A 13,025-nucleotide genomic window follows, 5' to 3' on the forward strand; every position below is an offset into this window, starting at 1 on the left:
CAGACCTTCTTCCCCATCACAGAAGACCCAGGGTGGCCACCAAGACCCACAGGCCCCAGAGAACACCCGGCACACACACCACGGACACCATACGCACATGCACCACACACGCGCACCCTATGTACACACACAGCACACACACGCACCCCCCACACCACACACACACCAGGCACACACACACACACCTGCCAACACCATGCACACACACATGCACTCCCCATACCATGCACACACACATGTACACACACCATACACACAGCACACACATGCACCCCCCACACTACACACACACCATGCACATACATACACACCTGCCAACACCATGCACACACACATGCACTCCCTATACCATGCACACACACATACACACACCATACACACAGCACACACACGCACCCCCCACACTACACACACACCATGCACACACACAACCTACCAACACCATGCACACACACATGCACTCCCCATACCATGCACACACACATGTACACACACCATACACACAGCACACACATGCACCCCCCACACTACACACACACCATGCATACACATACACACCTGCCAACACCATGCACACACACATGCACTCCCTATACCATGCACACACACATACACACACCATACACACAGCACACACACGCACCCCCCACACTACACACACACCATGCACACACATACACACCTGCCAACACCATGCACACACACATGCACTCCCTATACCATGCACACACACATACACACACCATACACACAGCACACACATGCACCCCCCACACTACACACACACCATGCACACACATACACACCTGCCAACACCATGCGCACACACATGCACTCCCTATACCATGCACACACACATACACACACCATACACACAGCACACACACGCACCCCCCACTCTACACACACACCATGCACACACACAACCTGCCAACACCATGCACACACACACGCACCCGCACACCAAGCGCAACACGCCATATGCACACGCACCACACACACACAGTGGGTCTGGCTGTCACAGCACCAGTGGGGGCCCTGGAGCAGCCATGGCCCCTCAGCATGAGGAGGGGTGAGGTGTCCCTCCAGCCCCTCGGTCACACAGCTCTTGTCACGGCCCTTCTTCGTGGTCTCTGGGGTCTGCCGTGCGCTCTGAGCCCCACAAGCTCCTGTGAGTGCTCCCTGCCAACACACATGGTGGTGTGCCACCCTGCTGTGGCTCCATCGTGTGCCTGGCCCCTGGACAGCCCCAGAGCTGCTGTCGCCCGCCCCCGACACCAGAGTCCTGGTCCAGGGCCTTAGCTTGTGGGGCAGCAGGCGTTCCTGGAGGGATACAGGGGCTGGGGCGAATGGGGGGCGTGCCCGGGAGACAGGAGGAGTAACCCTTTCATCTTCTGTTTCTCTCCCTCCCCACCGCCCTGCCTGACGTATAGGCCAGAATCACTTCTTGGCCCAAAGAAAACCCGGGTTCCTGGTTCAGTGAATTCAAGCGTGGTAAACTGGTAAGGTGGTCTCTTTCTCCTTTGCGGTTGCCACTTTAAACCCGCCCATCTCCTATCTTGCAGAGTAAAATGGCCCGCTGGCCCAAAGAGCAGCCTTCCACCTGGTATAGTCAGTACAAGCGAGGTTCCCTGGTAAGTGGCCGCCTGGGGCTGCCTGCTTGCGGCTCCGCCTGGCTCTCGGCTCTGCATGGACTAATCGCCGCCAGGGCCACAGCTGCTCTCGTCCTTTGGCCAGCCTCTTCCACGTAGGGTGACAGCAGGGCTCAGAGGGAGTGGAGGCCCTTCTTCCCACCTGTTCCCACTACTCCCTCCCAGAGCTTGCCCCAGCCTGGCAGTAGCTGAAGGGGCTTCCCCTGAAATCCAGGGTGCCCATGCTGCCCATAGATGGCACGGCCCCGCTGTCTGGGCCCTGAGGTCAGACGCAACCACAGGAGGACTTCTACAAGTCCAGAGGGCAGGGCAGGTAAAGTGGGTCCTGACCACCCAGAGGACCAGCACTCACTCCCCCAGGACTGCCCCACACCCCCTCCTGGTGCTGCTTGGGGCCCGGGGCTCTGGCTGCCACCTGGCCCTGCACGGCCATGTCAGCCCGTGGTTGATCCCTCTTCATGTGGAGAAGCTGGCACCCTTGAGAGAGCCAAGTTGGAGGCTCTTCTGGCCTGAGTAGACAGGGACCCTGTGAGGCCTGTGTCCCTGTGCCCGCAGGCTGCTTTGCCCCATGCCTCCTGCTGGCTGAAGGACCGAGACTCCGCTCTACAGCGGCTCTGGCCCCACGCGAAGCCCAGGCCTTTCTTTCCCACCTGCCTCTCAGGTCTAGCGGGCCCACCCTCAGGGTCCTTGGGCACATAGGAGCCAACACTGGGTTCCATGGCGTCTACCTGGGATAAGCCCAGGTGGCTACCTCCTGGTCTAGCTCCTGTTCCAGCCTCTGGACGTGGAGGCTGTGTTCCCCTGAGGATTCAGAGCTGTGACCTCCAGCTGCCTTTGCCTGTTGTCCCCTAAAGCCTTGTCCCTTAGCCTTGGGCATTCCTGGCCCAGTACCAATGTCTTGAGGCCTCCGCGAGGATTCCTAAGGCACCCGGCCCTGTTCAGATGCGCTGAAGGCCTGTGCTCTTTCCGCCACGTCTGACGGCCTCTGCTGTTCTGTGTGTGGGCGCCAGCCTTCCTGTTCCCTGTCCTCCTGCTGTCTCCTCTCCTCCACGTCACCGTGCTCTCTTCACAAAGCCTGCTGGCACACAGAAGGACCTGAAGGGACAACTTTTGGGAGGGATGGCTCCACAGCCAGTGCCTGTGTAGATGGTGTAGGGACAGCGGAGGGGCCGGCAGGGGTGAAGCTGCTGCCCAGGGCGAGGAGGCAGCAGGTCCCTGCTGTGGTCTCAAGCGTTCCTCCCCTCCTGCCGTGACTCTGGTCTCCCGGGAGGCCCCGCGCCCCAGTCCATTTCCTCACCCCGAAGTGGTTGTGGAACACATGTTTCCAGCCGTCGGACCAAATGGCCCGCCACCTCCAACCTTTGTCCTGTATCTCAGTGGACAGGGACAGGGATTCAGGGCAGCCCAGGGAATCACCTGCCTCATTTCTGGCCCTCTGGTGGAGGCCACTTCTCAGAGAGGCAGGCCCTCTGTCTGGTTCACCCAGACATGCCACCCACCCGAAGCCACAGAGGCCCTTCCCACTCCCAGGGCCTCAGGGACTCTGGGCCCTTTGGCCACCCTGAGGCACCGAGGGCTTCAGGTCCTTCTGTATCTGGCTGCCCTGGCCCACGCCATGCGCCTCCCTTCAGTCAGTCTCGTTTCCTCCCAGGAGCACTGGACGCCTAGACTGCCGGTGGGTATCCAGCTTTCCTCCACAGGGTCTGATGGAGGGCTTGGGTCTGCGTCTGAGGGCATGGAGTGGCCCTCCACCCTGGGGGGAAGAACTGGACCCTGGGCCTCCCCACACTCTCCACGCTCTCTGCTTATAGCTATCGCCAGGCATGCACGCCTGTCATCCCCATGGCTGGGGAGGCTGAGGCAGGAGGATCGAAAGTTCAGAGTCAGCCTCACCAACAGTGAGGCCCTTGCAACTCAGTGAGACCCTGTCTCTAAATAAAATACAAAATGGGGCTGGGGATGTGGCCCAGTGGTTGAGTGCCCTTGAGTTTAATTCCTGGTACCTGGAAAAGAATTCCATTATAGCTTTTGAAAAAGTGTGTTACAAAGTACCCACAGCATCCTGCTCCCCTCTTCCCACATCCAGACCCTCATGGCAATACCACCACGTGCCCCATGCTTCCTTTTGGGTGTGCCGAGAACAGTGTTGGGCATCCGCAGCCCACGGATGGGACGGCCCGTGTCAGAAGCTGGCCTTTACCTCATTCCCCAGAGCAGGAGGGGCCCAGCCTGGCTCAGGCAGGTCTCTCCCAAGAGGGGCCTTGGGGTCCTGCCTGGGCCCGGAGAGACAGCGTGCTGCATCTGAGGGGACTGAGGGGCGTCTGCGTCCCTGGCAGCATGGACCATTTCAGAAAGCTTTAAATTGGCAAAAGAGATGCAGAAAATGGGACTCATCTCCTGGGACACCTTGTACTACGTGCCCAGTTGGGGATACCTACCTGGTGGCACTGGAGAAGCTGTCCCTGGGCTTGCGGGGGGACTCTCAGCAAGACCCATGCGACCAGAGCCCCGGGCTACCTGCACAGGTCAAGTTCCAGGGGCAGGACAGCCTGCCTGCTCTCCTGGCCCTATGCCTCCGGGCAGTGCCCGTCCCCCAAGCTGCGACATAGCCTCGACCAGCCTTCTTGCGTGTCCCCTAGCTGGCCTGTGTTGCTCTCTGAGGTCTCCTTCTCCCCGTAACTCCTGGTTCTCACAGGCTCCCTGCCTCGGGCCTTGTGCGCCTGGCTCTCCACAGGTACTCTTCCTCCTAGTCGCACAAGTTCACAGGCACCTTCCTTTGCTGCCTTTGGGACACAGTGACAGGGCCATGTGAGCCCAGCTCCTGCCCTCTGTCTGGCCAGGGTGACAGATGGGACACCAGGCACCCAGGCCTCAGGGCCAGTGCTGGACTGGAGGAATGCAGGCAGGCCGGGGGCACGCCCAGTCAGGGGCCACTTGGGGCTGCAGCCAGTCCTCCCTGGAGCGCCTGGCGCTGCTCCAGCAGAGGACCCACGGGGGCTCGGGCCAGAGGAGCGGTGGGGCCGCTCCCAGGAGAAGCCGAGCTTCGCCCCTGCGGTCACTCCACCCAGGCCGGAGGAGCCGAGTGCTCCCTCAGGGATGAGAGGCTAGTCGCAGCGGCACGTTTTCCAGAACAGTCCCGTTCGTGTAACACTTTCAAACCAGGCAGAGCCTGCCGTCTGGGAAGGAGGCCCCAGGGCAGCGCCTGTGGCAGAGGGGAGGAGGTCAGTGGGCGCCAGAGGATGCAGGGCGGCTCCTCCAGGAGGCCTCAACACGCGAGTGCTGAGGCTTTATCAAGCTGGCTGGCCACGGCAGCGGGCTCTGGGGCAGTGCCAAGCCAAGGGCTTGCCAGCCTGTTCTCTCCAGGCTGAGTCTGGAGGGGAGACAGGCAGGCCTGCTGGCGGTGGTATCAAGTGCCACGGCCAGGTGGGCTTCCTGGAGGGGCACCAGGAGTCTGGAAGGAAATGAGGCGTGGTTCACTGTTCTCCGGAACCCCCAGAGAGCCAGGGTGCTGCCTCGGGGGTCGTGGGGAATATAAATCCCGGGCAGTGTCTTCAGAGGAGACAGCCAAAGTACGAAGCCTGGAGCCAGCGGAGCCCGGGGCTCTGGCTGTGGCTGTGTCCCTGCCCTACTGAGTCCACCCCCGCTGTCCCACCCACAGCTCTCCTACGTGGACGCTGAGGGCAACCCCGTGGGCGTGGTGCAGATGACCTTCCTGCGGCTGCTGAGCGCCTCTGCCCACCAGAACGTCACCTACAACTGCTACCAGTCCGTGGCCTGGCAGGACGCCGCCACAGGCAGCTACGACAAGGCCATCCGCTTCTTGGGCTCCAACGACGAGGAGATGTCCTACGACAACAACCCCTACATCCGCGCCCTGGTGGACGGCTGTGCTGTGAGTGTGGGAGCCCCGCGCGGCCCGCCCAGCGCCAGCTCATGGGCACCCAGCAGCGTGCGGAGCGCGGGGAGGTCCAGGCCCTGCCTGGCTGATGTCCACGTGGCCCCCACCGGCAGGTCCCCAGCAGAGCCAGCACTGCATGCAGAGCCCTTCCCCTTGGTTTCCTGGTCAGGAGAACTGCCCGTGGACCCTCCTGGCCCTTCCTGGTTCTTCCTGGTTCCCAGCCAGACTGTCAAAGCTGGCCTCGGTGTGTCCTAGCCCAGGAGGCCAGCCTGAGCTCCGGCGATCCCGGAGAGGAGCATACCGTGTTCTCTGGTCCCTGCCCACTGAGGTCTCTACCTCCTGGGCGGCCTCAGAGCATCTCAGGATAGAGGCAAGATGTAGGAGAGCAGATCTGCAGGCTGGAGCTGGGCGGGAAGGAGTGGCATTCACACTTCTGGGAAGGAAAGCTCCTGTCTGTGAAGAGATGGGGAGTAATGGCTCAGAACAGAACAACCCGCTGACGGAAGAAATGGGCTCTGCGGGGCAGGCCGGGAGGAAGTTCAGGTGCAGGAGCAGGGGCCCGCTGGCAGGCGTGGAGGCTGGTGCAGGAGGGGCGAGGGGAGCAGCGTGCTCACCTGGACAGCGAGCGCTCCTCCGCCCGGGCCCCAGAGACGCCCTGCCATGAGTTGAAAGGTCATGACCCTCTGGTTTAATTACAGGGCTCCCACAGGGGTCTCCGGCACCGGTTCCAGGCCAGTTGCAGGAGGTCTGCTTGATGCATAGTGTAATGACAGCTAAGGAAATTGGAATTCCAACACTGGCCTCATTTGGCTGGGTAGCCTGATTGAAGGGGCTGCTGAGCGGCTGGCCCTGTGGAGGGGCACAAATCACCGGGCAAGAGGGCCAAGGAGCTGTGCCACATAAATCCCGTTGTTTGTGCAGCTTTGTGCACCCCTGGGGGGCTGTTGCCAGCCCGTAATGGTTATTTATACCTCTGGAATAATGGGGTAACAGAGCAGCGCGTGGCAGCCTACTTTACATACGCCCCCTCTAAGCACGCTGATAATTGGAGCAGAGGGGCCCCATAAATCCAGGCAAATCACCTGCCAGCTCAGCACTTGCCACCCGTCCCTCGGGTGGGGAGAGACCAGTGCTGGCACCATGAAGGCCTGTGGGCCCTCCCTGGGGTGGGAGAGCAGGGCCAGCGGCCCTGTGGGGGGCAGGCTGGCTTGCGAAGGTGCAGCTGCCAGTGGCCAAGGTCAGTGGCTCCCTGTGACATCTCTGCCATCCAGAGCCCCGCAAGGGCCAGGCTGGGGATCTCATTCAGTTCCCTGGTTGGGATGGGGCAGGAGCAGAGTCCAGGCAGAGGGAGCTCAGCCAGATGGAGGTGGCCTCTGGCTGCTCCTTGCAGACTGGAGGCCAGGGGGAGGAACCCCTCCTCGGAGGGACGTGGGTGCCACTGTCTCCAAGGGTGCTGTGTCCAGCTCCTGCTGCCCACCCGGTGCTCTGAGCCGCAGAGTCACGCTGGCCCCTGCCTCCCTCTCCCTGACCTGTGGCCTTCCCTCGGGCAGCCTGGCGTGCACAGACCCCGCTCATGCTCTGCCCAGCCAGGCAGCCCCTAGGCTTTGGCTCCTTCGAAGTTCAGCTTGGTTCTGGTCCATCAGTGTTAGTGCTGCCAAGTTCCTGGCTGACCCAGAGACCGAGTCCTTCGGGACACAGCCAGCAGACCACAGGGATCAGAGTGTCTGAGACACTGTGAGAAGTGCAGACTTGACTCGCTCCGGCTGGGGTGGGGGCTCAGGGCTCCCCAGCTCCTGAGAGCTCGTTTCCTCTCTGAAGGTCTCTCCCGGCTTCCGAACTGCAGTAGGAAGGGTGTCCTAGTGGGGTGGAGTGGAGGGAAGGGCGGGCCTGGGCGTGGAGGCGGAAAGTCCAGAGGCTGATGGCGGCTGCGGCAGGACCCAGCCAGCCGCCGGCTCCCTGGAGGGCCCGCGCGGGGAGTGCCTCTGTTGTCTATTGCTCCTGACAAGCTGGGCCCCCAGACGCTGCTGCTTCTACCGGGAATCTGTCTTTGCACTCAGTTCTGAGGGCGGGGAACCTGGGAACGACCCAGCGAGCCGGCAGCTTGGGGCCTGCCTGGTCTGCTCCGGCTGCTGTAAGGAGCCGCTGTGGCCCGCCGGGCTTGCAGGCACCAGCACTGACGGATGGCTCTGTGGGCTGGAAGGGCAGGCCAGGGTGCCCTCAGGGTTGGGGTCTGGGTTGGAGATAGCTTTCCGCGTCCTCATGTGGCAGAGAGAGGGTGAGGGTCTTCCTGGGGGCACTTCACTAGGGCTCTTACCAGACTTGTGAGGGCACATGACTTCATCACCTCCCCAAGCCCACCCCCAACCATCAGTCCGGGGTGGGGGGCTCTAGCCTGTAAATCAGGGGGTCCCACACTCAGTCCTCACAGTGGGGAATAGGGGCTTGAGGGTTGTGCCACCCCACTCAGGTGGTTGGACAGGGCGGAGTGGGGGCTGACATTGGGGTCCTGGCCCCAGAGTTATCCTGGGACCCTCTGTAGGGCTGTGTCCTGGCGACATTGCCCTGAGGAGGGCTTCTGTGCTGGCTTCCCTGTTTTTCCCAGAGATTTCATGATGGAGGGAGACTCTTCCCTGCCAGATTTGGCTCGGAGCATACACCCAGTCTTGGGCTAGTAAAGGCCACCGTCCCAGTTCAGGGGGCCCATGATATCCCAAGGTCCATGGGAAGATGCAGATGCCAGGGACCCCTGTCTGGGGGCACAGGGTTCTGAAGAGGCTGCAGATCCTGCCACGTGCTTCCTGTAGTGTGTGACGTCTCGGGAGAGTTCCATCGCCCCTCCGAGGCCCACTCCCACCCCAGGACTGGGCAGTGGGTGCTGGGATGTCCCCGGGGCCACATTTCTTCCCACACTTGTGGAGTGTGTGGGGCATGTCTGCCACCTTGACTCATCACACGCGGGCTGGAGCTGGGGGAACGGAGGGGACCCCACCTGGTTCTGGAGCCTGGCAGGGCATGGGGTGGTCGCTCAGCCCCAGGAGCCCGTGGCTCTGAGCCGCTGTCCGCCTGCTTCCTCCTTCGCAGACCAAGAAAGGCTACCAGAAGACGGTGCTGGAGATCGACACCCCCAGGGTGGAGCAGGTGCCCATCGTCGACATCATGTTCAACGACTTTGGTGAAGCGTCACAGAAATTTGGATTTGAAGTGGGGCCGGCTTGCTTCATGGGCTAGGAGCCGCCAGCCCCAGTCTCCGAGAGCAACCTTGTGACCTCAACACGCCCCTCGAGAGTGTCTCGCGCACGACCCATCCTGGACAGTGAAGGTTTCTCGCTCCCCTCCCGCCCGACTTCCTCTGCGCCTCTGCACCACGGGCGCTGGACCCCAAGCCCAGAGAGAGAACAAAGGGAAAGAGCCGAGCCCCCACCCAGAGCCGAATCACATGACCTAGCTGCCGCAGCCTCTCAGCCACACCCACGTCCAGCCACACCAGGCCACAGGGGGGCAGTGGGGCCCACGACGCCCTGGCCCCCAGCTCGCCTGATCCGTCACCGCTGGTGTTCAGGACAGTTTGCAGGGCGGGGTGGAGCTGCAGTATTTGGATATCACTTTTTTAAAAATTCAACTTGAAGATGTGTATCTGCCCTGACCTTCAAAAGATGTTCCGAGGCAAGCCTTGTAAAGGTCGCCGACGCCTCCGTTTTTACCCACCCTCAACACGATCCATGCAGAGGCCAAATGTCATCCCGCTTGTGCCTTTCCCATGGATTAAAGGTGCTTATGTTTTTGTGAGTTTTAAGTAAATATTTGTATTGTATTGTTATAAATGTTAAGTGTGCCTGACTTTCAATCGTGCGTGGAAACCCGGCCTCAGGCCCACTGGGAGAACAGGCAGGCGGGCGAGGGCATGCTCGGTGCCGTCCCGCTTAGGTTAGAAGTGGGACGCCTCCGCCCGCCCGTCAAGAATGTGCAATAATTGGAAGGTTGCCCAGGTCAGCAGGAAGTGAAGCTGCCGCTGAAAAGCAGGTGCCGGGGCCCCTTTCCAGACCATGTTTTGATTAGCTCTGGATTTTTTTTTATGGGGAGGAAAAAGGAATTTGATACTCTGCCTCTCTACATGCACTTAGGTTCAAGCAGGCTTAAATTAATGTTGATTGCTTCCCTTTTCCATTTTCCTTCCTGCCGAGCCTGATGGGAAGATTCCAGGGCAGGGAAGCCGCGTTCTGTATAGTTGAGAATCAGGTAAAAACTGGTGCTGATGTTTCACACTTCTCTTGTGGTGCTATGTGTTCTGAGGTCCTGGGAGGCGAAGCGGGGCCTGGCCGAGCCTCCTCCTCCAGGCGTCTCCATCCTGGCCGTGCCTCCGCCTGCTGGGTGTTTGCCCAGGACCCTGAGATAAGCGCAGTCCCCTCCTCCCCGGTGGGCGCAAGCACCGCTGCTTCTGAGTGGCGGGAAGCTGCTCTGGGCCTGTCCCAGAACCAGGTTGTGCCTCCGCGATTTGAAAACACACACGCAAAATGGACCTCGTGCCTCATGCACGTGCAGCCACAGCAGGTTGTGTTCGGTGCCGAATGTTCGTGGTGCTAATTTTGTCTGTTCTGAGAACCGCGTCGAAGCTGTCGGTGGCCCCGCGCTGCCTCAGCGGACCGAGAACTGTGCAATGAACTCGAGGCACCCGGGGCCGCAGCGCCTCTTTCCCGTGAAGCAATTGGGTTTCCACCTGCAGGGGTCTTGGATGCAGGCGCCAGCTGCTCTGGAGCTCGGGGCTGGAACGGGACCCTCTGGGCATTGTCCCTTCTCCTCGCTGTCCAGGGCAAGGGGGCTGCCTCGTGTGGGCAGGAGGACCCTGAGACCGGCAGGAGAGGCGACCCCTTCACTGTGAAAAGCTGCCCTCCTGCCACGTCCTGTCCTTCCACCCTGGGGACACAGGGGGGCCCCTGGGAGCGAGCTGTCGTTCATGCTCCGGTGCTGTCCTCCCGTCTCCCTGCGGCTTAGGAAGCTACAGCAAAGGCACCCAAGGCATAACAGGACACCACCGACACCAGCGTCCCAGCCGTCCCTGGAAATCAAGTCTTACTCTTGCCAAAGAAAGGTCTGGCTTGGAGAGTTCTCGAGGCCAGGATGCCAGCATTGCCAGTGACCACCACGCTCATGCCTAGTGAGAAAAGCCATACCGGAGGACTGCCCTGTGATGCCCTGTGATTTGTCTAGGTCATGTGATTCTGTTTCAACCTCTCGCCCCATGCCACGTGTCCTTTGATTCCGTCTTCTTCTTTTTCTGTTGGTCCCTCACAGTGTTGTGATTTGTGCTGAAGTCCAGACCTGTCCTGTGCCCTGACCATCTTCAGCTCCAGCATATTGCAATAAAATTACTTCTTGTATTTGCAGACACTCTTTTGGCGTATTTTATTTTTTCCTCCCCACATATAAGGAGACAAACCTTAGTGAGAAGAAAAAGCCTGGTGAACAGAACATCTATGATAAAGGCTGTAGGGCACTGGGCCCCGACAAGACCCTGCCAACTGGCATACCGTGCTTTCCCTAAAGATCCAGCAGACGCGTCGTGTCGTGGCCAGGAAAGGTGTTCCAAAGTATCTCAGACCCGTGTGACCAAGGAATAATTGTAATAGTTTTTCAATAAATCAAGTTTACTGTTTCCACCATAAACCCATGTGATTGGCTGTCTTCTTCAGTGTGACCAGGCCCCCCTGCATGAAGCCAGTATTTAGTGCACAGTCCCAGGACCCAGGGAACTCGGCGTAATGGCCGTGGTCTCAGGGGTGAGGAGGGGGCCTGGCGTGAGAGCTCTGCCCGCTGGAGGAGGTGAGGGCGCGGCCTGCAAGGCTTCCTCGCTGAGCCTCAGGCCCTGCCAGTGTTCCGCCCGGGCAGTCGGCACCTCCCAGGACACCCTGGAGACTCTCCAGTACTGCCCTGCTAGCCCCATGGCACCCTGGCACTGTGGCTGGCAGGGCAGCATGCGGCTTGCCTCAGCAGTGCCCTCGAGCATGCGTGACCCCACCTGGTCCAGTCTGAAGGCGTGGTCCCCGGTGCACCAGCCATGTTCTGTGGGGTGACTGCATTGCCAGCAGGTCCCAGGGAAGCCCTGGCCTCCAACCCTGGTGAGCTTGTGGCAAGTTTGTGGGCACATAGCTCCTTGCAGTGAGCCACCCTGGGGTTGAGTATTGGGGCAGATAACCTAGACCACTGGTTCTCAGGGTGGCGGTGGGTGGGCAGCAGCCTAGCACCTGGTCAGATGTGCACGTGCCAGGACCTTCCGGGTCAGAGGCTTTGGGGCAGGGCCTGGAAACACTTCTTCACAAAGCTCTGGCACAGTCCAGTGTGAGCCCTGCCCCAGACAGCCTGCAGAGGGGGCAGCTCCCGCAGCACGTGCACAGGGGAGCCCCGCCACACGCAGTCCCAGGTCCAGGTCACCGTGCCAGGCTGTGACCCACACAGAGGCAGAGCGTTTGCAACTGTCGCTCATCCTCCCTGGCTGGGAGGCAGGTGACCAGCTATTAGCCACAGGCTCCAGGGCAAGAGATGGGGAAGTGGAGTGAGGTTCTCGTGCGGCCTGCTCCTGACCCTGTGGCGAGGAATTACGGGAAGAGAAGCTCTGCACGGAGCAGCGAAGCCGGGCCCAGCACGACCTGGACAGAGCGATTTCAACAACGGTCCTCACCGTTCCGTGGCGGGTCCCAGGTTAGAGGTCCACTCCCAGAGGCCCTCTCCTCCTGGGGCAAGATCCAGCATAAGTACGTAAGGAGAGCCTTGGGGACATAATGACTCTCCTCCCTCTGGGTCACAGTGTGACTCTTCCCCTCTGCCAGGGCCCTGTAGTTAGCAGAGCTCATGGGAACCAAGTTTCATGGACTCGACCTCCAGAGAGGCTCCAGAAAGAGGGGGGCACTGAGCTGCAGGCGCCTGAGCGAGGTGTCCTAGGGTGTGACCCTGGGGGGTGGCCCTGGGGGTGGCCTGGGGGATGAGCCTGCAGAGCCCCCCTTCCCTGAGCACTTCCCGTCCCTGAACAGGTGCAGCAGCACTTCCCGCAGGCCATGCGGGCTGGAGGACTGCGCTCCCAGCGGAGGTCGGCCAGAACCCTCCCTCCCCTGCACCCGCGTGCGTCCTGCCCCTCACTCACACAGTGGGGACCTGCTGGCCCCTGCATGGCCAGGCTTGGTGAGAGGGAGCACCGCCCGCGCCCGTGGTCATTCCAGCAGGGCCTGAGCAGATGGAGCTGCGGAGTGTGAGGCTCACGGGAGGCTGAGGGCTGAGGGAGCTCAGAGCGCCAGGGAGGAGTGCAGGTGCGTGTGTGCACCTGCATGTGTGTGTGTGTGTGTGATGTGTGTGCACACCTGTGTGGATGTGTGTGGGGTGCGTGTGTGTGTGCACCTGCGTGTGTGTGTGCACACCTGTGTGGATGTGTGTGGGGTGCGTGCGTGTGTGCACCTGCGTGTGTGTGTGTGTATGCACACCTGTGTGGA

General features: G+C 60.9%; 1 protein-coding gene across 2 annotated transcripts in view; it reads left to right on the plus strand.

Moving 5' to 3' along the window:
* Col5a1 (collagen type V alpha 1 chain) overlaps positions 1-10,931 on the plus strand; it is a 144,841-nt gene extending 133,910 nt beyond the window's left edge. Inside the window, exons 65-67 of one of the 2 annotated variants that reach the window (XM_047523900.1) lie at positions 1,566-1,634; positions 5,311-5,544; positions 8,632-10,931. In XM_047523900.1, the coding sequence (XP_047379856.1) occupies positions 1,566-1,634; positions 5,311-5,544; positions 8,632-8,778 (450 nt within the window). In that variant the 3' untranslated portion in view covers positions 8,779-10,931. Of the gene's footprint in view, positions 1-1,433; positions 1,503-1,565; positions 1,635-5,310; positions 5,545-8,631 lie in introns of both variants that reach the window. The other variant, XM_047523899.1, reaches the window with a different exon arrangement.
* The last annotated feature ends 2,094 nt before the right edge of the window (positions 10,932-13,025 follow it).

The sequence above is a fragment of the Sciurus carolinensis genome, chromosome 14 (assembly GCF_902686445.1).
Source record: "Sciurus carolinensis chromosome 14, mSciCar1.2, whole genome shotgun sequence".
NCBI classification, from domain to species: Eukaryota; Metazoa; Chordata; class Mammalia; order Rodentia; family Sciuridae; genus Sciurus; species Sciurus carolinensis.